This window comes from Mustelus asterias, chromosome 14 (assembly GCF_964213995.1).
Source record: "Mustelus asterias chromosome 14, sMusAst1.hap1.1, whole genome shotgun sequence".
Taxonomy (NCBI): domain Eukaryota; kingdom Metazoa; phylum Chordata; class Chondrichthyes; order Carcharhiniformes; family Triakidae; genus Mustelus; species Mustelus asterias.
Window position 1 is genome coordinate 97,585,202 of NC_135814.1, and position 24,134 is coordinate 97,609,335.

At 45.1% G+C, this 24,134-nt stretch overlaps 1 protein-coding gene across 4 annotated transcripts in view; it reads right to left on the reverse strand.

Moving 5' to 3' along the window:
- The window catches only part of LOC144503886 (partitioning defective 3 homolog B-like), a 1,029,287-nt gene that overhangs the window by 919,016 nt on the left and 86,137 nt on the right, over positions 1–24,134 (reverse strand). For all 4 annotated transcript variants that reach the window (XM_078228918.1, XM_078228917.1, XM_078228919.1 and 1 more), the window contains exon 2: positions 2,419–2,520. In XM_078228918.1, coding sequence (XP_078085044.1) covers positions 2,419–2,520 — 102 coding nt within the window. The remainder of the gene's footprint in view (positions 1–2,418; positions 2,521–24,134) is intronic.

Below are 24,134 nucleotides of genomic sequence, written 5' to 3' on the forward strand. Positions count from 1 at the left end.
TTTACTGATTGTTCACTGCTAGTTTTTTTGTTGCATACTGTTTGCTCATCAGTTGCATTCTCCATCATTTGATACTCATCAAAATGAAAACCGCAGTGCTCCCATCTTACTCGATCGCCCACTGTTATAACCGATTTCAGTCCAGAGTAATGGTGGGCTTGTTAAATTTTCATACATTTGCCCCATATACGGCAGAACAACAACTTGGAGGCAATTTCTGACACTGGGATTAGTGGCGTTGGGTTCTGCCATCTACAGCATTTATGTAGCACCTGTATTGCAGTAAAAGGTCCCAAGGTTACTGGGTCTCATGCAGGTTGCAGAAAGCCTCCCCCCCCCCCCACCTCCCCCCCGCCCCCAAAGTGAAATAGCTGAGTTGCATACAGCTGTCACAAAGGGAAGGGTGGAAAGCCAGTGTGAAAAGCTGCTTCAAGTCATTGTCTGAAGGCAGCATTTGCAGCTAACTAACCTGCATGACTGGTTAAGTACAAATGGCTGCCCCAAAAGCAATTTGAGGTGATGAATTGAGTGCATTGCATAGATTAAACGTATATTTGGCTTTAGTCGCACTTTTACACCGCTTATGGACATCCACCTACTTAAATAAGCTTAATGACAACAGAGGCATCTCCGCCTACACTTATTCATTCAATCTTCACTCCCAGTTATAAACATTTGTCCGTCTATCATTATGTTAAAGCAGCTAGCCCACAAAGCGGGAAGTACTTTTGTTACGGGTTTTCCCTCCAAGGGAGACTACTTTTTTCGAAGCTTTAAACTCTAGTTTCACTTGACAATTTTGCGCCCGTGTCTGATGATGATGATGTGTTCACAGTTTAAAGTTTAATAACCACTTTATGCCTACACCATTCCAGTCTCGCGGCTCATTGTGCGTTCTTTCTTGCCTCCTGTGAGTGTTCGCAATATCCCATTAGCCTATCAATATAGCCTACCACTCAAGTCCGAGAATCACCTCCATCCATTTTCTCTGAACTGCCTCCATCACATTAACATCTTTTTGAAACAAAGGCCTCTAAGTAGCAATATTCCCGATCAATGAATTCTAAAAGGTTTTCTCTCACCTTCAGTCTCCGCTATCCTTGCCAAAGTAGACACAGCGCATCAATGAGGCCAAACGTTTAAGCAGCTCAGACAAGTGCCCGTTCTTCATTAGAGAAGTACAGAGTGCGCCACAGTTAAACCTGATGCTTCCTCACCCATCTCAAGCACCCATCTCAGTGAGAAGGTCGCTGCAGTAGGGTTGCCAATTCTGGATGGATGTATTCCTGAAAAGTTTTATCATGTCATGCCTTTTCAATCTGCCCAATATTTTTACAACTAATAAACCAAATCACTCAATTCATTCATAGATATTCATAGAATCCTACTGTGCAGAAGGAGGCCATTTGGGCCATTGCGTCTGCACCGACCACAATCCCACCCAGGCCCTATCCCCATAACCCCATGCATTGACTCTAGCTAGACCTCCTGACACTAAGGGGCAATTTAGCTTGGCCAATCCATCTAAAAGTAAAAATAAAGTTTATTTATTAGTCTCAAGTAGGCTTACATTAACAATACAATGAAATTACTGTGAAAATCCTCTAGTCGCCACACTCTGGTGCCTGTTCAGGTACAGTGAGGGAGAATTTAGCACGGCCAATCCACCCACCCACACATTTTTCGGATTGTGGAAGGAAACCGGAGCACCTGGAGGAAACCCACACTGACACGGGGATAATGTTCAGACCCTGCACAGGCAGTGACCCAAGCCAGGAATCGAACCCGGGTCCCTGGTGCTGAGAGGCAGCAGTGTGAACCGCTGTGCCACCATGCCACCCATATTGTATACAGTGGTAGCACAGTGGTTAGCACTGCTGCTTCACAGCTCCAGGGATCTGGCTTCGATTCCCAGCTTGGGTCACTGTCTGTATGGAGTTTGCACATTCTCCTCGTGTCTGCGTGGGTTTCCTCCGGGTGCTCCGGTTTCCTCCCACAGTCCAAAGATGTGCGGGTTAGGTTGATTGGCTGTGCTAAAATTGCCCCTTAGTGTCTTGAGATGGGTAGGTTAGAGGGATTAGTGGGTAAATATGTAGGGATATGGGGGTAGGGCCTGGGTGGGATTGTGGTCGGTGTAGACTCGATGGGCCGAATGGCCTCTTTCTACACCGTAGGGTTTCTATGATTGGTGCCCAGAAAATACATCTTCAATTCCCAGATAATCCTGGAACATCAAAAAGGGATAGTACTCTCAGCTGACATTGTTCCTCTACACTAGCTCAGGAGTATGGAGTTCAAATTCAACACATTTAGCCTGGGAGTCAGCAAAAGGCTAAAATTACTTGCAACGTGGGTTTAGAACATCAGAATAAAAAAATTGCAAAAACAGAAGCAAGGCAACAAAAAAAAAGCCTCTACCTTATCTTTGTCTTCCACGACATCAATCAATATATCATCGGGATCCAATATTCCTCCATCCATATATTCCAAATGGTGAATCTTAATTGAATATCCAGCATCCTGTACAGCAGCAGGGGAAAGAAAAGTATATTTTGATTGTAACCGTCAAAATTGCAAAATGCACAATGCCAATCGGACATGAATCACTGTTACTTCATTGTTGCAATGTCAAAATACTGGAATTTTCTACCCAACACCACTGCGAGGGGGGACACATTTAACACGGGGACTGCAGCAGTTCAAAAGGGGCACGGTGGCACAATGGTTAACACTGCTGCCTCACAGCTCCAGAGACCCGGATTCGATTCCTGACTTGGGTCACTGCCCTGTGCAGAGTCTGAACGTTACCCCCGTGTCTGTGTGGGTTTCTTCCAGGTGCTCCGGTTGCATAGAATCCCTGCAGTGCAGGAGGAGGCCATTTGGCCCATCGAGTCTGCACCGACCAAAATCCGACCCAAGCCCTATTCCTGTAACACCACATATTTACCCCGCTAATCCCCCTGACACTAGGGTCAATTTAGCATGGCCAATCAACCTAACCCGCACATCTTTCCTCCCACAGTCTGAAAGACATGCTTGTTCGGTGCATTGACCATGCTAAATTTTCCCTCAGTGTACCCGAACAGTCGCCGGAGTGTGGCAACAAGGGGATTTTCACAGTAACTTCATTGCAGTGTTAGTGTAAGCCTACTTGTGACATTAATAAATAAACTAAGGGAAGCATTCAGACTTGAAACTTTGGGCAGGATTTATGGCCTCGCTGTCCCGAAACCATAAAATTCCATCTGAGGTCAACGGACCTTTCTGTGCTCTTCCCCTCACCCGCTCCGATTCCCATAGCGGGCAAGACGGTAACATTCTGGTCGTTAACTCTGTTCTCTCTCCACAGATGCCATCAGGCCTGCTGAGATTTTCCAGCATTGTTTGTTTTTGGCTCAATGTACAAACTTCTGAAAGATATCTAAGGATTGGCAATAAAAGCTGGCCTTGCGAATGACACCCATGTCAGTTACAACCCTCACCAACCTTTACAGATGCACCATAGAAAGCATTCTTTTTGGTTGTATCACAGCTTGTTATGGCTCCGGCTCTGCCCAAGACCGCAAGAAACTACAAAGGGTTGTGAACGTAGCCCAGTCCGTCAAGCAAACCAGCCTCCCATCCATTGACTCCGTCTACACTTTCCGCTACCGCGGCAAAGCAGGCAGCATAATTAAGGACGCCACGCACCCCGGACATACCCTCTTCCACCTTCTTCCGTCAGGAAATAGATACAAAAGTCTGAGGTCAAGAACAGCTTCTCCCCTGCTGCAATCAGACTTTTGAATGGACCTACCTTGCACGAAGTTGATCTTTTTCTACATCTTAGCTATGACTGTAACACTACATTCTGCACTCATTTCCTTCTCTTTGAACAGTATGCTTTGTCTGCATAGCGTGCAAGAAACAATATTTTCACTGTGTGCCAATATCTGTGACAATAATCAATCAAATCAAAGAATGAACTAAAAAGAAAATAAAATTGAGGATTTATTTTGCCAGTTAGGTGACAGTACTATCGGGCATTTGACAACTTCTGTGTATAAATTCACACTGGACAGGCTATCAACACATTTTCCCCAGAAGCAGGAGCAGTTTGCATAAACCTTCCTGTCTTGCAATTACAAAGCATAATTGATTCCACTTTGCTTTGTGGAAAATGATGAAATGCAAGGAGCTTTCGTTGCGCCAGTCCGTATTGCAATGAATTTTTATGGCTGACTCCTCGACGAGAAAACTAAAATCATTACTACAATTGAAGATCGATGTGTATGTGTGTGGTAAGACTTTAGCGATCACATTTTAGCTGTCACACAAGCGACTCTGTGTCATATGTGTGGGAAAAAAAAAACGACGCAGGGAAACCAGTTATTTTCAACGTCGAGATAATCTACCCTGCAGCAGGAAACACCATCTGATTGACTTCAAGACTCATACTGAGAAGAAAGGAAAATAAATCACTGATTTTTAATCATCTTAAATCTTCTAAAGATCAACTTGCTTCTAACCTGACCTCGGCAGTTACACTTTGCGGAGAATGATAAAGCCTATATAGTCCGATGTCATATTTTGTCAGAGGAAGGAAGCACAGATTGACTGTTCTCGAGATGATCAGAGGAGTGTTTGTATTTCTATTAAGCTCACATATTGATTAATTGATTCCTGCCAGCATACAATGTCATGTTTTCTAACCACCATCTCTGCATCCGCCCCCCCCCCTCCCCCCCCCGCCCCCACCACCACCCCCCACACAACCATGGTATCAGCAATTGTGAGTGCTCTCGAACCCACAAACTTCTCACTCAAAGCAAAGTCCCATTCCAGAGTCTCCAATATTAGAGAGCACCGAGGGGATGACAGAATTGTCACGGCGCAAAAGGAAGCCATTTGGCCCGTCCTGTCTGCACTGGCTCTTCAAACAAGTGTCACGACTTACTGCCCTTCCCCCTGCCTTTTCCCCGTATCCCGACCCCTAATGTCCTTTAGGGAAGGAAATCTGCTGTTCTTACCTGGTCAGGACTACATGTGACTCCAGAGCCACAGCAACGTGGTTGATTCTCAACTGCCCTCTGAAATGGCCTAGCTAGCCATTCAGTTCAAGGGCAACTAGGGATGGGCAATATATGCTGGCCCAGCCAGCGACAGCATATGTCCCACGAATGAATAAAAAAAAATAATTGTTTCTATTCAAGTAATCATCCAATGCCCTCTTTAATGCCTCACTTGAATCTGCCTCCACCACATTTCCGGGAAGTACATTTATCACTCCTGCGAATTTCTTTGGGTATTTTCACAATGTCAAAGGGCAACATAGAAATGCAAGTTGCTTTTATTATTATGCTGCCAAGCGCGGGATTGGTAAAAGTGATGAACTCCCACCGCGACACATTAACACATCACTGGGGAAAGGGCTACAAAGATATCTGCTGTTGGGGAGTAACGTAATCACCGTTGTAATATAGGAAATAGTGCAATGGAATTTTTCCTTTGTACCCAAGAGGACAAACTGGGTGTTGGTTAAAAGTCTCAATGGAAAAACCTCCAACAGAGCAGCTCAGATTTGACAGAGATGCTCTTAATCATGAGGAGGCTGGATAGAGTAGATTGGGGGGGGGTGGGGGAGGACATTTTCTCCTATCTACTCTGTTCATCCAGAAACTGTTCCCCCACCCCCTCATAAAAGGATCAAGAAGAAAGCGGCATAGATTTCAGGTGATTTGCAAAGGAAGCAAGTGTGCTTTGAGAAAAACTTTTTCACACAGCCAGTTATAGGAAGGACGTGAATGCACTGGAAGGGGTGTAGAGGAGATTCACCAGGACGCTGCCTGGGATGGAACATTTAAGTTATAAGGAGAGGTGGGATAGGCTTGGGTTGTTTTCTCTGAAGACTGAGGGGCGACCTGATTGAAGTGTTCAAGATTATGAGGGGCATGGACAGAGTGGAGAGGGAGCAGCTGTTCCCCTTAGTTGAAGGGTCAGTTACGAGGGGTCACAAGTTAAAAGTGAGGGGTGGGAGGTTTAGGGGGATTTGAGGAAAAACTATTTTTTACCCAGAGGGTGGTGATGGTCTGGAATGCACTGCCTGGGAGGGTGTTGGAGGCGGGACGCCTCACACCCTTTAACAAGTACCTGGATGAGTACTTGGCACGCCATAACATTCAAGGCTATGGGCCAAGTGCTGGCAAGTGGGATTAGGTGGGCAGGTCAGGGCTTTTAATGCGTCAGGGCAGACTTGATGGGCTGAATGGCCTCTTCTGCACTGTAGTATTCTGTGATTCTGAGTACTTGATGTCTGGAATGCACTGCCTGGAAGTGTGGTGGAGGCAGGTACAATCGAGGCATTCAAGAGGGCATCAGATGATTACATGAATAGAAACAATGTGCAAGGGTACGGGGGAAAAAGGTAGGGGAATGACATAAAAACGTTGCGCGTTTTGGAGAGCTGGTGCAGACGCAAATGGGCCAAATGGTCTCGTTACATGCCGTAACAATTCTGTCATTTCCCTTAGCACTCTTTGGTGTTGCAACCTCAGGAATGGGACTTTCCTCTGAGTGAGAGGTTTGTGGGTCCCAGAGCTCCCCACTGAGCAACCGCTGACACCATGGGAGGGGGAGGAGGAGTGGATGGTGGTTAGAAGACATTAAAATGGCGCGCTGGCAGGAATGATCAAACCAATCAATCAACATGCGAGTGTAACAGAAATACAAAAAATCCTCTGCAGCAACTTGAGAACAGTTAATTTGTGGGTTTTTTTCCTCAGTAGGAATTGCTCAGAGGAGACCACAGTAGTGGAAGAAAATGTTGTTTTTAAAAAAGTCACCATGGCAACATATTGCTTTGCACAGTAGTCCACACTCCCACACAAACTAATTAGTAACTGTCTAGCCTTGATTCAGCTTCCATTTTGGTTACTAATCGCTCTATACTTTGAAATTACAGTAATTACCTAAAAGGTCCCTACCAATTGACACAGTTTCATGACAATTCACAACATTGTTCAGCTGCGATTGTGCGCGCGCGCATACGTCCCTATCCCTTTGTTTTTCTGTCCACTAAAATCATGGAATTATTGCATCGAAAATTGCAGAGGGTTAGAATTAAAAAGCAGGAAAGTTTTCTAAACATTGCATAGAACCTTGGTGAAACAACCCTTACCGTGCACAGTTCTAGTTACCACGCTACAAAAATGGATATAGACGCACAACGGACAAAGACTTGCACAGGGTGATACCGAAAATGAGATCATCAGGAAAATGAGAAAATCAGGAAAAAAAACCCAACGGGTTGAGAGATGATTTCAGAGGGTCTTTAAAGTTACGCAGACATAGAAAAGATCTTATCAGCCATGAGGGAATCTAGAAATAATGGGCCATGGATAAAGGGCAGCACAGTGGTTAGCACTGCTGCCTCACAGCGAGAGGAACCCGGGTTCAATTCCGGCCTCGGGCCACTGTCTGTGTGGAGTATGCACGTTCTCCCCGTGTCTCCTCCGGGTGCTCCGGTTTCGTCCCACAGTCCAAAGGTGTGTGGGTTGGGTTGATTGGCCATGCTAAAATTGCCCCTTAATGTCAGGGGGACCAGCAGGGTAAATATGTGGGGGTTACGGGGTTAGGGCCTGGGCCTGGGTGGGATTGTTGTCGGTGCAGACTCAATGGGTCGAGTGGCGTCCTTCCGCACTGTAGGGATTCTGGATATAAGATGGACCAAGGTTCTATGCAATGCTTAGAAAACTTTTGTGCTTTTTAATTCTATCCCTCTCCAATTTTCAGTGAAGTAATTCCATGGTTTTTATGGGCTGAAAAAACAAAGGGATAGAGACATACACGAGCGCACACACAATCGTAGCTGAACAATGTTGTAAGTCATCATGAAACTGTGTCAAATCAGAAAAAACCTCTTCGCCCAGAGAGTGGTGAGAAAATGAAACTTGGGACCAATTGGAGTACGTGAGTCAAATAGTATTCAAGAGGAAACTAGTAAACGCAGGGGTAGAAATGTATGGATATCTACAGTTGAGCAGGTTGGATCAAGCAATGTGGGAGGAGACTCATGGAGAGCCTTGAGACTGATGTAGACTAGCTTGATCTAATGCTTGGTTTCATCTCAAGTCCATGCAATCTTAAAACATATGGATGAGTGTTATGGTTTGGAGTAGTTTTGTTAACTGCGCTGTTACTTACAGAGCTATGAAGTCTGCGCAAGCATTGGTGTTTGTTCATTCAGCAGAAAGGATATTCCAGTAGCAAGAAATAAAAGAGCTAACTTCACAAAGTAAATGTTTAATAAAGAAACTTCACTACACCACCCACTTGGGTCACAAATACTCCCCACAATCTCCATTTTTCTAATTATACTAGGCCAGCTGACCACAGCATTTTACCATTGGTTACATTGTCTAACAAGTCAGCTGACCGTCACGGCTCAGTTGCATGGTGGCACAGTTGGACGGCACAGTGGTTAGCACTGCTGCCTCATAGCGCCAGGGACCTGGGATCAATTCGGTCACTGTGCAGAGTCAGCACCTTCTCCCCATGTCTGCATGGGTTTCCTCCGGGCGCTTCAGTTTCATCCCACAGCCTGAAAGACGTGTTGGTTAGGTGCATTAGCCATACTAGATTCTCCCTCAGCGTACCTGAATAGGCGCCAGAGTGTGGCAACTAGGGGATTTTCACAGTAACTTCACTGCAGTATTAATGTAAGCCATGAGGTGGAGATGCCGGCGTTGGACTAGGGTGGGCACAGTAAGTAGCGTCACAACATCAGGTTCAAGTCCAACAGGTTTATTTGGAATCACAAGCTTTCGGAGCGCTGCTCTTTCATCAGGTAAGAAGTGGACTCACCTGATGAAGGAGCAGCGCTCCGAAAGCTCGTGATTCCAAATAAACCTGTTGGACTTTAACCTGGTATTGTGAGACTTCCAACAGTGTTAATGTAAGCCTACTTGTGATGCTAATAAATAAACTTTTTAAAAAACTACTGACATCTCTTCTGAACAGCCCCCCCCCCCCCCCCCCACCCCCCACCCCACCAGAGAGGAAAGGGTTGAAAGAAACAATAAAATGTCTTAAACATCTCAATTAAAACCATTTAGTAGCTTTAGAGTCCAGGTTTCGTGACAGTGCATATTCCGATCACTTAAAATGAGAGGAGAAACACAGGGTGACATGCAATTTAATCCAGTGTTTGTGCTCAGGCTAAAGGATATTTTTGCTATTGCTGAGCTGCACAATTCTTTATCTGGAGAGTGGGCAGATCAAGGCGCACCTGAGGACATCCTGAGATCATGTAAGACGCTATTGAAAATAAGAAGCCCTTTTCTCAATATGTATCTGTCCCACAGACAGCCAGAACATGAGCAAATGCCAGTGTCATATTCCCCAAAGATGTGTTCAATGTCACACGAATCCCACACCGGATCTGCCACAGTGGCTTTTTAATTGGAGGCTGACCTCAAAGGAGCCAGTTCCCGAAGATGCAATTTGGAACGAAGAACAATAAACATAAGGAGAGAAACACTTGCATTTATATATAAAGTGCTTTTCATGACCTCAAGATGGCCTCAGCACTTTCACGGCCAATGGGATGTGTTTGAAGCATTTACAACCTGAGACGTACCGGTCAGCTGACTTGTTAGACACCAATGACAAAATGCCGTGGTCAGCCAGCCTAGTATAAATAGAAAGAGGATGGAGATTGTGGGGAGTATTTGTGGCCCAGGGCGTGACCCAAGCGGGTGGTGTAGTGAAGTTTCTTTATCAAACATTTACTTTGTGAAGTTAACTCTTTTATTTCTTGCTGCTGGAATATCCTTTCTGCCAAATGAACAAACATCAGTGCTTGCGCAGATTTCATAGCCCTCGAATTTTGGAGACTTCAAGTCTAACCAGCGTTAGCACACAGGCTGCTGCCATTGTCTCCAACTGGAAGATCCTTGTATCTTCTTCCCAGCGAAACAATCTGGGACCCCTTTAATCGTAGAATCATACAGTGCAGAAGGAGGCCATTCGGCCCATCGAGTCTGCACCGACCACAATCCCACCCACATCCTATCCCCTTAATCCCATGCATTTACCCGAGCCATATCTCTTAACAAACAAATCACCCGGGCTTGCTGTCAGGCAGAATTCGGAACAAACCACATGACCCTCTTCATTCCACCCCAAGTAGTCTCACAACACCAGGTTAATGTCCAACAGGTTTATTTGGAATCACAAGCTTTTGGAGCGCTGCTCCTTCACTAGCTGAGTCCGCTGCTCATCTGATGAAGGAGCAGCGCTCCGAAAGCTCGTGATTCCAAATAAACCTGTTGGACTTCAACCTGGCGTTCAGAGACTTCTTACTGTGCCCAACCCAGCCCAACGCCAGCATCTCCACATCATTCTACCCCACAGCACATCAATCTTATAAACCTCATAACTGTAACATCGTCAAACGTCGCCCACTTGGATGTAATTCATTCACTACGATCAATAAAATTGAAAAATTCTGTTTCTAACTTCCTACTTCTTTCGTGTAGATGGTGCCCCATGCTGGCCTGGTTTTGGGGGGTGGAAATGGGGGTGTGGGGGTGGGGGGGGGCGGTGTGGCAGAAGGATAACTATAGAGGTGGCACAAAATCCCATTTTGTCGGAACCATATGGAGAGCGCCTTCCCAGAAAATTAAATTTCACAAGTGAAATGCATTGTACCTGGCAATACTATATCCCTTTTATGTTCACTTATACACTCAAGCCAACTTCAACATCGCTACAATACTCAGACTGCGCTAGCAAGAGTGAAAGTCTTCGTAACTCAGTTCTCAAAGCTCTCCTTGAAACTTGGCCAGGTACAAATTCTTGAACAGAACATTTATCTTCAGAAGACAGCAGTCATCACTGTAACATAGATTACCATCGCTTCATTACAGTTCCTACAAGAACCATCTCAACGCACGTGCGACAACATATATCTTTAAAAACTACACATTGCCTCATTAAAAACAACCGTTCCAATGCCGCCTGCAATCTGCACACATTTAATACGTTCTTCAAATTGCAAAAATAACTCATGGAAGACTCCTCTTCCCCCTCCCCCCACGCAACCATTCCAAAGATACAATTGGTAATTATGATGTGGATTCCATTTTCCTGCAGTCATCAACAATGCTGCTGCCCAGGAACACAAATAAAACTTCAGCAAAATTAAAAGAAAGAGAGAGAAAAATAACATTACAAAGGGAACAAGTCATGAATTATGTCAGAAATTATGACTACATGGGTCCTTTGTATCCATTTGAAATCAACTGTTTACACAGCTTGATTGCCATGAAGGAACTAATTGCCATTAAGCAGTTAATCTAATTCAATTATTTGCCATTATTCCTGTTGGAACAGCATAATTGAGCAGATTCCACACAGTTCTCGGAACATCGGCACACAGCACTGTTTCGACATGAGGCTAAATTTGAATCAGCTTTCTATAGTAGCACGTAATGCAAAGTGAGGGGGGCTGGGGGAGAGCAGAAGCAGTATCTTGTAATGACCCAAGTATGACACAATACCAGGCCACTCGATAAAGAACAGGCAAACAGTGGAGTGGAATTTGGGAGAACAATGGCGTAGCTACTTAGAGGTCAGCTCCACTGGCAGACAGGCAAGCAGTAATCTGGGGATCAGTCTGGGATTCAGAGGGAATATCATGAAAATGAGATGGTTGAGAATATTGAGGTCAGTGGGTCTTGGGGAGAAGTGAACGGATGCGAGTGTGGGTGCGTATGAGAGTGAGTGCGAGCGCGTGCGAATGCAAATGTGCATGCAAGCGTGCATGTGTGCGCGAGAGTGAGTGAGTGGGTGTGAGTGAGTGGGTGTGAGTGAGTGGGTGTGAGTGAGTGGGTGTGAATGAGTGGGTGTGAGTGAGTGGGTGTGAGTGAGTGGGTGTGAGTGAGTGGGTGTGAGTGAGTGGGTGTGAGTGAGTGGGTGTGAGTGAGTGGGTGTGAGTGAGTGAGTGGGTGTGAGTGAGTGAGTGGGTGTGAGTGAGTGAGTGGGTGTGAGTGAGTGAGTGGGTGTGAGTGAGTGAGTGGGTGTGAGTGAGTGAGTGGGTGTGAGTGAGTGAGTGGGTGTGAGTGGGTGTGAGTGAGTGGGTGTGAGTGAGTGGGTGTGAGTGAGTGGGTGTGAGTGAGTGGGTGTGAGTGAGTGGGTGAGTGAGTGGGTGTGAGCGAGTGGGTGTGAGTGAGTGGGTGTGAGTGAGTGAGTGGGTGTGAGTGAGTGAGTGGGTGTGAGTGAGTGAGTGGGTGTGAGTGAGTGAGTGAGTGGGTGTGAGTGAGTGAGTGGGTGTGAGTGAGTGAGTGGGTGTGAGTGAGTGAGTGGGTGTGAGTGAGTGAGTGGGTGTGTGAGTGGGTGTGAGTGAGTGAGTGGTGTGAGTGAGTGGGTGTGAGTGGGTGTGAGTGAGTGGGTGTGAGTGAGTGGGTGTGAGTGAGTGGGTGTGAGTGAGTGGGTGTGAGTGAGTGGGTGTGAGTGAGTGGGTGAGTGAGTGGGTGTGAGCGAGTGGGTGTGAGTGAGTGCGTGAGTGAGTGCGTGAGTGAGTGCATGAGTGAGTGCATGAGTGAGTGCATGAGTGAGTGCATGAGTGAGTGCATGAGTGAGTGCATGAGTGAGTGCATGAGTGAGTGCATGAGTGAGTGCATGAGTGAGTGCGTGAGTGAGTGCGTGAGTGAGTGAGTGAGGTGAGTGAGTGAGGTGAGTGAGGTGAGTGAGGGGGTGAGTGAGTGAGTGCAAGCGAGCGAACGTGCGTGCGAGCGTGAGTGAGTGAGTCAGAGTGAGTGAGTGAGTGCGTGCGTGCGTGAGATGGAGGCCGCAGAGGTCTCAACTAAGCCTTGGCAGAAATAGAGCACAAGTACCAACATAGATCAGCTTCGACCAAATGGTCTCTTTCTGTACTATATTTCGTATTTAATTCTATGTAACTGAAGATTATAGAGGGTGGAGGAAGAGATCTGAAAAATGAGAGCAGGACATAGCACAAGAAGCAAAGCAGTTTGAGTGGCCCAAGTTCAATGAAGATAGAACAAAAAAGAGAGGGGACACTGTAAACTGGGTGAAAGAGTTGGGTGGGGACAAAGCAACAAGGCTTTAAGGATAAAGGTTAGGTTGGAGCTGAAGCAATTTAAAATGGTTAAGCTTTCATTCATAAATTAATTTGAATTTAGTTCATCAACAGATTTCTCCTTCCTTTTGCTCCCTTAACCCCCATCCCAACCCAAATATTCCGAATATCAATGCAGACCTCATCTGCATACTATAAGTAACATGCAAAAATCTCCCTATTATTCCAATCGATTATGGCATAATTAAGGCCTCGACAGCAAGATAGAAAAGACTTGCATTTATATTACCCCTTTCACAACAACAGGTCACCCTGAAGCACTTCACAGCCAATGATTATCAGCATGGTGTACAGTCCAACATGTTTCTCAATCTCAAGACCCTGGTTAAATGATGGCCTAGTGGTACTATCGCTAGACTATTAATCCAGAAGCTCAGCGAATGCTCTGGGGACCCGGGTTCAAATCCCACCATGGCAGTTGGTGGAATGTGGATTCAATAAAAAGTATCTAGAATTAAGAATCTACTGATGGCCACGAAAGCATTGTCGATTGTCGGAAAAACCCATCTAGTTCATTAATGTCCTTTAGGGAAGGAATTCTACCTTCCTTACCTGGTCTGGCCTACATGTAATTCAGTAAGAGTTTTAACAACACCAGGTTAAAGTCCAACAGGTTTATTTGGTAGCAAATACCATTTGCTTGCGGAAATGTTCCACTCCATCTGACGAAGGAGCAGCGCTCCGAAAGCTAATGGTATTTGCTACCAAATAAACCTGTTGGACTTTAACCTGGTGTTGTTAAAACTCTTACTGTGTTCACCCCAGTCCAACGTCGGCATCTCCACATCATGATGACATGTAATTCCACAGCCACAGCAATATGGCAGACTCTCAACTGCCCTCAGGTAACTAGGGATGGGCAATATATTTTGGCCAGACAGTGACGCACGCCCATTTCCCACTAATGATTTTTTTTTTAAATCAGAGTACTGTGTACATTTCTGGTGTGCATCAGGCACTGGAGAAGGTGCAAAATAACATTCAGGAGGAATAGACCTGAACTGAGAAATTAAAACAATCAGGAAAATCTGTACTAGAAAAAAGACTAATTAAAAGACTAACCTGACAGAGATCGTCAAAGTTGTGAAAACATAAAATAAACAAAGAGATGTTCCCTTAGTCGGGAGACTGAAACTAGGGACCATAAACAGTCAATAAAAGCGAAATAGAACACTGATAACATTCAATGGAGAAAGATGGGAGGAGGCTTGTATGAATCATGAACACCTAATTTGACCAAGTGGCCTGTTTCTGTGCTGTAATCAGTGTAATTCTATGCTGGACCTTGGATACACACTCCACAAAAGGTGTCACTCTACAGCAGTTAAGAGCAGGTGCCTTTTCAACTTTCATCCTTCCTGGACCTAACTCATGTCAACAGAAGTAAGATCATCTCAGGACCCATTGATTGCTCTATCTGACTATTATTACACCAGTCTAACTAAGCCATTTATAACACGAAAAATGCATGAGGAATGATTACAATCAGCCTACATGGAGTTAAAGACTTTCAATTTGCAGTGAGAAACTTACAGACCAAAACTGCCTCATTGGCCTTTCCGTAATTTATTGCACACAGGATCCTGTTTTACCAAAGTTTGTGAAAACCACAACTTTATTCCTGCCAAGTAGATATTAAAACAATCTGTAGGACAAAAGGGCAACAAAATAAAGGAGGCACATTATCAAGATGACAAATTGACCTGTTTAAAAAGAAGTGAAACTACCCAATTAATTGGTATTAGGCGCAGGGCTGTTAAGAGTTCAACGCCAACTGTTTGTACTGTCCTGGAATTATCTCACAAAGATGCTGTCATTGATCAACTGTGAACGGTGAAAAAGACTTGTTGCTCGGGGAAACTGAGTATTCAGAAGCAAAAGCAAGATTGCAAATGTCATCGACGCACTACAAGAACAAAAATCTGGTCTGAAGAGGTAGGAAACGCTCCACCGGTTTTGCACATGCTGTGGAAGCAGCTCTTGCTGCTTGCCAAGACTTTCTCAATTTGGCAGCATTCCTTCACCCCATCGTTTTCATGTTCCTTGCAACAGCAGAATGAGTGAGTGAATGAGAGCAAGGCAACGCTGTCCCTTTCAGTGCTGTTGTACTGCTGCCACTCAGACATCAGTAGTACTTCCAATTACACCAGTTTCCACCCCTTTCAGTGTGAGAATGTTTGCTCCTTACATCCCAGGCTCTGATTCCACCTGATCCTATTACTAGAGAAACGAAGGCAATTAGTCATTAGACAACTATATTATTGCACCTCACAAATTGGAGCAAAATTCTGGTATCCAGCATGCGAGGACAGATAGGGCAGTAGCATGGTTATTATCTCACTGGATTTGCAGTTCAGACACCCAGGCACATACTCATAGAAACATAGGAAATAGAAGGAGTAGGCCATTCGGCCCTTCAAGCCCGCTCCACCATTCATTTCGATCATGGCTGATCATCAAATTCAATGTCCCGATCCCCCCTTCACACACCAACACCCCCACCCCTCCCCCCATATCCCTTGATCCCTTTAGCCCCAAGGCCGGCACAGTGGTTAGTACTTCTGCCCTTTGATGCGCGATTAATTCACTCGAGATGCTCAATCGTACTCGGGAAATAAAGGCTTTTATTAGCAACAAGAATAGAGCATACTGCTTAACAATACAATCCTAGACTAAAGGGTCACTAGGAAGTGCAGTGACCTTTATACCCCTATAGGAAGGCGGAGCCAACCGGAGTGTACCACAGAACAATACCAACAGGTAGAACACCCCAACCCTAACCCCAACAGCAAGCAGAGTAACATATGTACAAGTACCCATAGTGATAACCATCTATGGTTCAGTACCCATAGTGGTAACCATCTATGGTTCACCACACCCTTCTGGGTTCAATTCCTAGCTTCGGTCACTGTCCGTGCGGAGTTTGCATGTTCTCCCCAGTTTCTGCGTGGGTTTCCTCTGGATGCTTCAGTTTCCTCCCACAATCCGAAAGACATGTTGGTTAGGTTCATTGACCATGCTAAATTCTACCTCAGTGTACCCAAACAGGCGCCGGAGTGTGGCGGCTAGGGGATTTTCACAGCAACTTCATTGCAGTGTTAATGTAAACCTACTTGTGACACTGGTAAATAAATTTTTAAAAAGAGCTATATCTAATTTCTTCTTGAAATCAGAGAATATTTTGGCCTCAACTACTTTCTGTGGTAGTGAATTCCACACATTCACCACCCTTCGGGTGAAGAAATTTCTCCTCACCTCCGTCTTAAAAGGTTTACCACTTATCCTCAAACTATGACCCCTGGTTCTGGACATTTCCCCACCCCCCCTCCCCCTCCCCGCCCAATTGGGAACATTCTTTCTGAATGTACACTGTCTAATCCTGTTAGATTTTTATTAAGTTTCTATGAGATCCTTTCTCATTCTTCTAAGCTCCAATGAATACAATCCTAACTACAGTTACATGAATTCCAAGCCCACCATGGCAGCTGGGAAATTAAAATGAAGTTAATAGATAAATCAGAAATAATAGAAACTAATATCTGCAATGGTGACCATGAAGCTATCAGATTGTCATAAAAGTCTAATTGGCACTGCTGCCTCACAGCACCAGGGATCTGGGTTCGATTCCTGGCTTGGGTCACTGTCTGTGCGGAATCTCCACGTTCTCCCCGTGTCTGCGTGGGTTTCCTCTGGGTGCTCTGGTTTCCTCCCACAGTCTGAAAGACGTGCTAGTTAGGTGCATTAGCCATGCTAAATTCTCCCTCAGTGTACCCGAACAGGCGCCGGAGTGTGGCGACCAGGGAATTTTCACAGTAATTTCATTGCAGTGTTAATGTAAGCCCAACTTGTGACACTAATAAAAATAAATAAAGAAGCTATTCAGGGCTGAGATGAGGAAGAACTTCTTCACTCAGAGAGTTGTGAACCTGTGGAATTCTCTACCACAGAAAGCAGTTGGGGCCAGTTCGTTAGATATGTTCAAAAGGGAGCTGGGCGTGGCCCTTGTGGCTAAAGGGATCAAGGGGTATGGAGAGAAAGTGGGAGTGGAATACTGAAAGTGCACGATCAGCGATGATCATATTGAATGGTGGTGCAAGCTCGAAGGGCCGAATGGCCTACTGCTGCACCTCTGTCGCTGAGTCAAAATTCTGGAACTCCCTCCCTTTAAATAAACTTAACAACTAGACCCTATGAAGTCCCATGGCATCAGGTCAAACATGGGCAAAGGTAACTTGCTGCTAATTACCACTCACTTGCCGCTGATTCACACTCCACTCAGCTGATGAATCAGTATATCTCCACCCCCTGCCCCCATGTTGAACAACATTCGGAAAAGGAACTGAGAGCAGTAAGGACACAGAACGCACTCGGAGTTGGGGGATACAACGTCCATCACCAAAAAAAAATTAAGGCAGAAAATGCTGGAGAATCTCAACAGGTCTGACAGCATCCGAGGAGAGAGAACAGAGCCAACGTTTCAAGTCAGGAAGACTCTTTCATCAGAACTGAAAACAATAGAAAATAGGATCAGATTTGTACTGTTAGGGTGGGGAGAGGGAAGGTGCAATTGAATAGAACAGAATAGAATCCTACAGTGCAGAAGGAGGCCATTCGGTCCATTGAGCCTGCACTGACAATAATCCCACCCAGGCCCTATCCCCGTAATCCCACACATTTACCCTGCTAATCCCCCTGACACCAAGGGACAATTTAGCATGGCCAATCAACCTAACCCGCACATCTTTGGATTGTGGGAGGAAACTGGAGCACCCGGAGGAAACCCACGCAGACACGGGGAGAATGTGCAAACTCTGTACAGACACCTGAGACTGGAATTGAACCCGGGTCCCTGGCGCTGTGAGGCAGCAGTGCTAACCACTGTGCCGCCCCAAGAGCTCTATCTAATTTCTTCTTGGAATCAGACAATGTTTTGGCTACTTTCTGTGGTGGTGAATTCCACAGATACAACACCGGGGAGGCTGCTGTTTGGACCCTGCTAGGAGAAATAGGTCTCTCTCTCCAGAAATGTTCCAGAGGCTCGAGGACTGGCAGCCCAAGTACAAGCACGTAAGCCTGTGGATTGCTAACTGATTTTGAAGAGGAGTTTAAGTCTATTCGAAGAATATTGCTTGAATTGAAATCAATAGAGATCGATAAGCAGTTAAGAATTGTATCTTGTCATGTTCAAGTATTTCAATTGGTAAAAGTTAAGCTAATTCATTTGTTATAGTTAAACTGTATTGTTAAATAAAGTTTGTTTTGATAAAAGCTTCCTAGTGTGTCAACAGAATCACACCTGGAGTGAAACTCCTTATCCTCGCACTAATGCCAAAATACAAAAACTGTTGGGGTCCAGTCGGGCTTCATAAAATACCTTGGGGCTTCTGATCTGGTACCTTAACAATCAATAGATTGGAAAAGCTGGAAATGTTCTTAGAATAGAGAAGGTTGAGTGCAGATTTGTTCGAGGTGTTCAAATTTTGGTGGGCCGTAGGGAGAGCGCATTTGTTTCCATTCGCAGAAGAGTCAAGAACCAGAGGACATTGACGTAAGATGATTTGCCAAAGAAGCAATGGCAATATGAAGAAAAATGTTTTTACATAGCTGTGGTTGGAATCTGGAATGCACTGCCTGAGAGTCTGGTCGAGGCGGATACAATTTTGGCTCTAAAAGGGGAAATTGGATAAGAATCATAGAATCATACAGTGCAGAAAAGGCCTTTTGGCCCTTCAAGTCTGCACTGATTTGATTTATTATTGTCGCATGTATTAGTACACAGTGAGAAGTATTGTTTCTTGCACGCTAAATAGACAAAACATACCAGAAGGAAAGGAGAGGGTACAGAGTACAGTGTTACAGTCATAGCTAGGGTATAGAGAAACATCAACTTAATGAGAGGTAGGTCCATTCAAAAATCTGATGGTAACAGGGAAGAAGCTGTTCTTGAGTCGGTTGGCACCTCAGACTTTTGTATCTTTTTCCCAACGGAAGGTGGTGGAGGAGAGTATGTCTGGGGTGTGTGGAATCCTTGATTATGCTGGCTGCTTTTCCGAGGCAGCGGGAAGTGTAGACAGAGTCAATGGATGGGAGGCTGATTTGAGTGATGGACTGGGCTTCGTTCACGGCCCTTTGTAGTTTCTTGCGGTTTTGGACAAAGCAGGAGCAATACCAAGCTGTGATACAACCAGAAAGAATGCTTTCTATGGTGCATCTGTAAAAGTTGGTGAGAGTCATAGCGGACATGCCAAATTTCCTTAGCCTCTTGAGAAAGTAGAGGCATTGTTGGGCTTTCTTAACTATAGTGTCGGCACGGGGGGACCGGGACAGGTTGTTGGTGATCTGGACACCCAAAAGCTTGAAGCTCTTGACATTTTTACTTCGTTCCCATTGCGCTTCCTGAGGTCAATGCTTATCTCCTTCGTTTTGTTGACATTGAGGGAGAGATTATTGTCGCCGCACCAGTTCGCCAGGTTCTCTATCTCATTCCTGTACTCTATCTCATCATTGTTTGAGATCCGACCCACTATAGTGGTGTCATCAGCAAACTTGAAAATCAAGTTGGAGGGGAATTTCGCCACATAGTCATAGGTGTATAAGGAGTATAGTAAACGGCTGAGGACACAGCCTTGTGGGGCACTGGTGTTGAGGATGATCATGGAGGAGGTGTTGTTGCCTATTCTTACTGACTGTGGTCTGTGGGTTAGGAAGTCTAGGATCCAGGCGCAGAGGGAGGAGCTGAGCCCCAGGCCATGGAGTGCCATGCAAGAAACACCGGACCTCCCACCTAGTCCCATCTCCCAGCACTTGGCCCATAGCCTTGAATGTTATGGCGTGCCAAGTGCGCATCCAGGTATTTTTTTAAAGGATGTGAGGCAACCCGCCTCTGCCACCCACCCAGGTAGCGTGCATTCCAGACCGTGCATTCCAGACCGTCACCACCCGCTGCGTAAAAAAGGTTTTTCCTTACATCCCCCTTAAACCTCCTGCCCCTCACCCTGAACCTATGTCCCCTCGTGACTGACCCTTCAGCTAAGGGGAACAGCTGCTCCCTATCCACTCTATCCATGCCCATCATAATCTTATATGCCATGATCACCTTGCCCCTCAGTCTTCTCTGCTTCAATGAAAAGAAACCAAGTCTATCCAACCTCTCTTCATAACTTAAATGTTCCATCCCAAGCAGCATCCTGGTGAATCTCCTCTGCACCTCCTCCAGTGCAGTCACATCCTTCCTATAATGCATTGACCAGAACTGCACACAATACTCCAACTCACCAAAATTCTATAGATCTCCAACATGATTTCCCTGCTTCCCTGGGTAAGCATCTGAAGAGAAAATATTTGCAGAGCTGAAGAGCAGTGGGACTAGCCGAGTTGCTCTTGCAGTAAACTGGCATGAGTGCAATGGGCCAAATGGCTTCCGAATGTGACTGTAGCCATTCTGTTATTCTATGACAATGTTCAACACCATGATGTTCCGCTGAGGAAAGGAAAAAGCAGCATTGGGTTCCAAGGAAACTCCTGTGTTGCAATCAAATGAGGTATGGCAGTGTAGTGCTCAAGTTACTGGACTTGCAAACCCTTTGCCATTTAATCATTGCCATACTCTACCTTTTCCAAAATGTCAGCGTCTCCCAAGTTTGTGACCATCTTTCCTGAAACTGCCATGTTTGAGTCCCTCCAATTGGGTTTATGTGCCTACCACAATGACTCAGAAAGAGAGTCATATTGGACCTGAAAGATAACCATTTCTCTTTCCAAAGATGCTGCCAGACCTGCTGAGTTTTTCCAGCATTTTCTGTCTTTATCTCCACCTGTCAACTAAGCCTTCCTCCCTTAAGACACTCCTTAAAAACTACCCCTTTGACAAAAGCTTTTGGTCCTCCAACCTAAAATTTCCTTAACCCAAAGAGAAACTGCTGGAAAATCTCAGCAGGTCTGGCAACATCTGTAAGGAGAGAAAAGGACTGACTTTTCGAGTCCAGATGACCCTTTGTCAAAGCAGGCCATCTGGGCTCGAAACGTTAGCTCTTTTCTCTCCTAACAGATGCTGCCAGACTTGTTGAGATTTTCCAGCATTTTCTCTTTTGGTTTCAGATTCCAGCATCCGCAGTAATTTGCTTTTATCTAAAATTTCGTTACATGGCTTGGTGGCAAATTTTACATTCTACCATTCCTGTGAAAGGCTGTGGAAACTTTTATTACATTACGGGTGCTATACAAATGCAAAATCTTATTTTGTTCTTTACCTGGTCCATTTTCTCTGGTTTAGAGCGCAGAGTTCTGAAGAAAACTCCTTAATGCTGTTTCTCTCTCCAAGATGTTACTGGGCCTGCTGAGTATTTCCAGCATTTTTAAAAAATTGATTTTGGTAATTGGGGGTTCAACAATTCAAATCCAGTCTAGTTCAAAAATAAACTTAAAAGTTTTCAAAGTTTATAGCCTCGAGAGGTTGAGTAACCAACTCATGATCCTAACTCATATGTTCATATATGTAACAGCTTTGCTCTATCCCTCAGGCTTTATGTAAGTCTTATTACATCAATAAAGTATGCCACATTTAAAGTTTTAATTTTTATTTATTAGTGTCACAAGTAGGCTGACATTAACACTGCAATTAAGTTGCTGTGAAAATCCCCTTGTCGCCACACTCCGGCGCCTGTTCGGGTACACTGAGGGAGAATTTAGCATGGCCAATGTACCTAACCCGTACATCTTTCAGACTGTGGGAGGAAACCGGAGCACCCGGAGGAAACCCACGCAGACACGGGAAGAATGTGCAGACTCCTCACAGTCAGTGACCCAAGCCGGGAATCAAACTTGTGTCCCTGGTGCTGTGAGGCAGCAAGTGCTAACCACTGTGCCACCGTGCTGCCTTCAGTCTGAAAGAAAATCTGGAAATAAAAAGCTGATATTGGTAACGGCGAACACGAAGCTGACAAGTTGTCACAAAAATGTCCTTTAGGTAACAAAACCAGTCACCCTCAGCAAGTTTGAACTGTTTGCAACTCCCGTCCCACAGCAACCTCGTTGATTCTTCACTGCCTGCTGAAGTGGCCTGGCAAGCCAAAGGGCTGTATCAAACTGTTCTCAGTCGGTGAACAATGTGGCCCTCCAGCACCTTCTCGGGTACATGAGATGCCGCAACTCCCACACAGCAAGAGAAAAGGAAACGTACATACAATCACACAATTTCTGTGCAGGCAAACCTAATTGGTCATCTGTCTGGACCAGACCAAAACTGAGTTGCAGTCCAAGAGTATGATCATCACACTTAACGCCACGTTTAGCTAAAGCTGGACTCAATCCAGGAACATTCTTGAAATTCTTCAAAAGGGACTGGCATTTATAAAGCAGCGCTACACCTGTGGAGCTGCACCTGTTCTCTCCCCCTTATCTCAAAAGACTTATCACAAGCTAAACTTTACAACAGGCTGCTAAGTGGAAATCACAATGGATTAAAAAACAGAGTAAGTCAATGTCTCAGAATTTTTCAACGTTGGAAAATGGTTGCACCGTGGAGTTTATAAGTATGCATCAATTCGCACAACTTTGATTACGTTGTTCAACAATAGAAAGGCATTGGCGGCACATCTAACTTGTTTGTGTTCTGATAATAGAAACAGGTGTCAGCCATTCAGCCAGTCGAGCCCGTTCCTTCATTTTACTAGGTCTTCATTAACCAGCATGTCCATTAAGATGGTTACCCAACAAGATTCACCATGCCCATCATGGTGCGTTGCTTTTACAGCCAATTGAAAAGCAAATGGACACTTATTTCTCCAATTGGGTGACTCCTGACTTTCAACTGAACAGTCTTTGTTACCATCACCAATATTTTTTGTAATAAACAAGCCATTTAAGAAAATTTAAACACTTTTTTAAAAAAGACCTCTGTGATTTTCTTCCTGGGTTATACCTAGCAGCATCTGTTGCATGAGTCTTTAATTACCAGAAACTCTTGTTTGATTTGATTTGTTATCACATGTATTGGGATACAGTGAAAAGTATTGTTTTGCGTGCTTTCCAGACAAAGCATACCATTCATAGAGTACATAGGAGAGAAAGAAAGGTGAGGGTGCAGAATGTAGTGTTACAGTCAGAGCTCGGGTGTATAGAAAGATCAGCTTAATACAAGGTGGGTCCATTCAAAAATCTAATGGCAGCAGGGAAGAAGTTGTTCTTCATGGAATCCCTACAGTACAGAAGGAGGCCATTCAGCCCATCAAGTCTGTACCAATCATAATCCCACCCAGGCCCTATTCCCGCAACTTCATGCACTTACCCCGCTAATCCCCCAACACTAGGGTCAATTTAGAATGGCCCATCAACCTAACCTACACATCTTTGGACTGTAGGAGGAAACCGGAGCACCCGGAGGAAACCCATGCAGACACAGGGAGAATGTGCAAACTCCACAAGATAGTGGCCCAAGGCTAGAATTGAGCCTGGGACCCTGGCGCTGAGAGGCAGCAGCACTAACTACTGTGCCACCGTGCTGCCCAACTTGAGTCAGTTGGTACATGTTCTCAGACTTTTGTATCTTTTTCCCGACGGATGATGGTGGAAGGGAGTATGTCCGGGGTGCGTGGGGTCATTGATTATGGCTGCTTTTCCAAAGGCAGGGGGAAGTGTATACGGAGTCAATGGATGGGAGGCTGGTTTGCCTGATGGACTAGGCTAGTTAGTCTAGGTTAATTCTGGAGGGTTGGCAACTTTGAATTTGTGCCTCACACCAATTTCCATTAAGCTACGCGTGCACAGGGATAGCTTCCAAGCCTTGAACGATATTGTCCCTGTGCTGTGTGTAAAGAGATTTGTAAAGGAGTCTTGTGCTCATTTATGCTTACATTCTTAATCACTTCACCAGACAAAGAACAGAAGAAATAGGAGGAGAACATAAGAAATAGGAGGAGACCATACACCCTTTCTGAGCCTGCACGGTCAGTCATTCAGTATGATCATGGTTGATCTTGGGCTTCAATCCACCTTT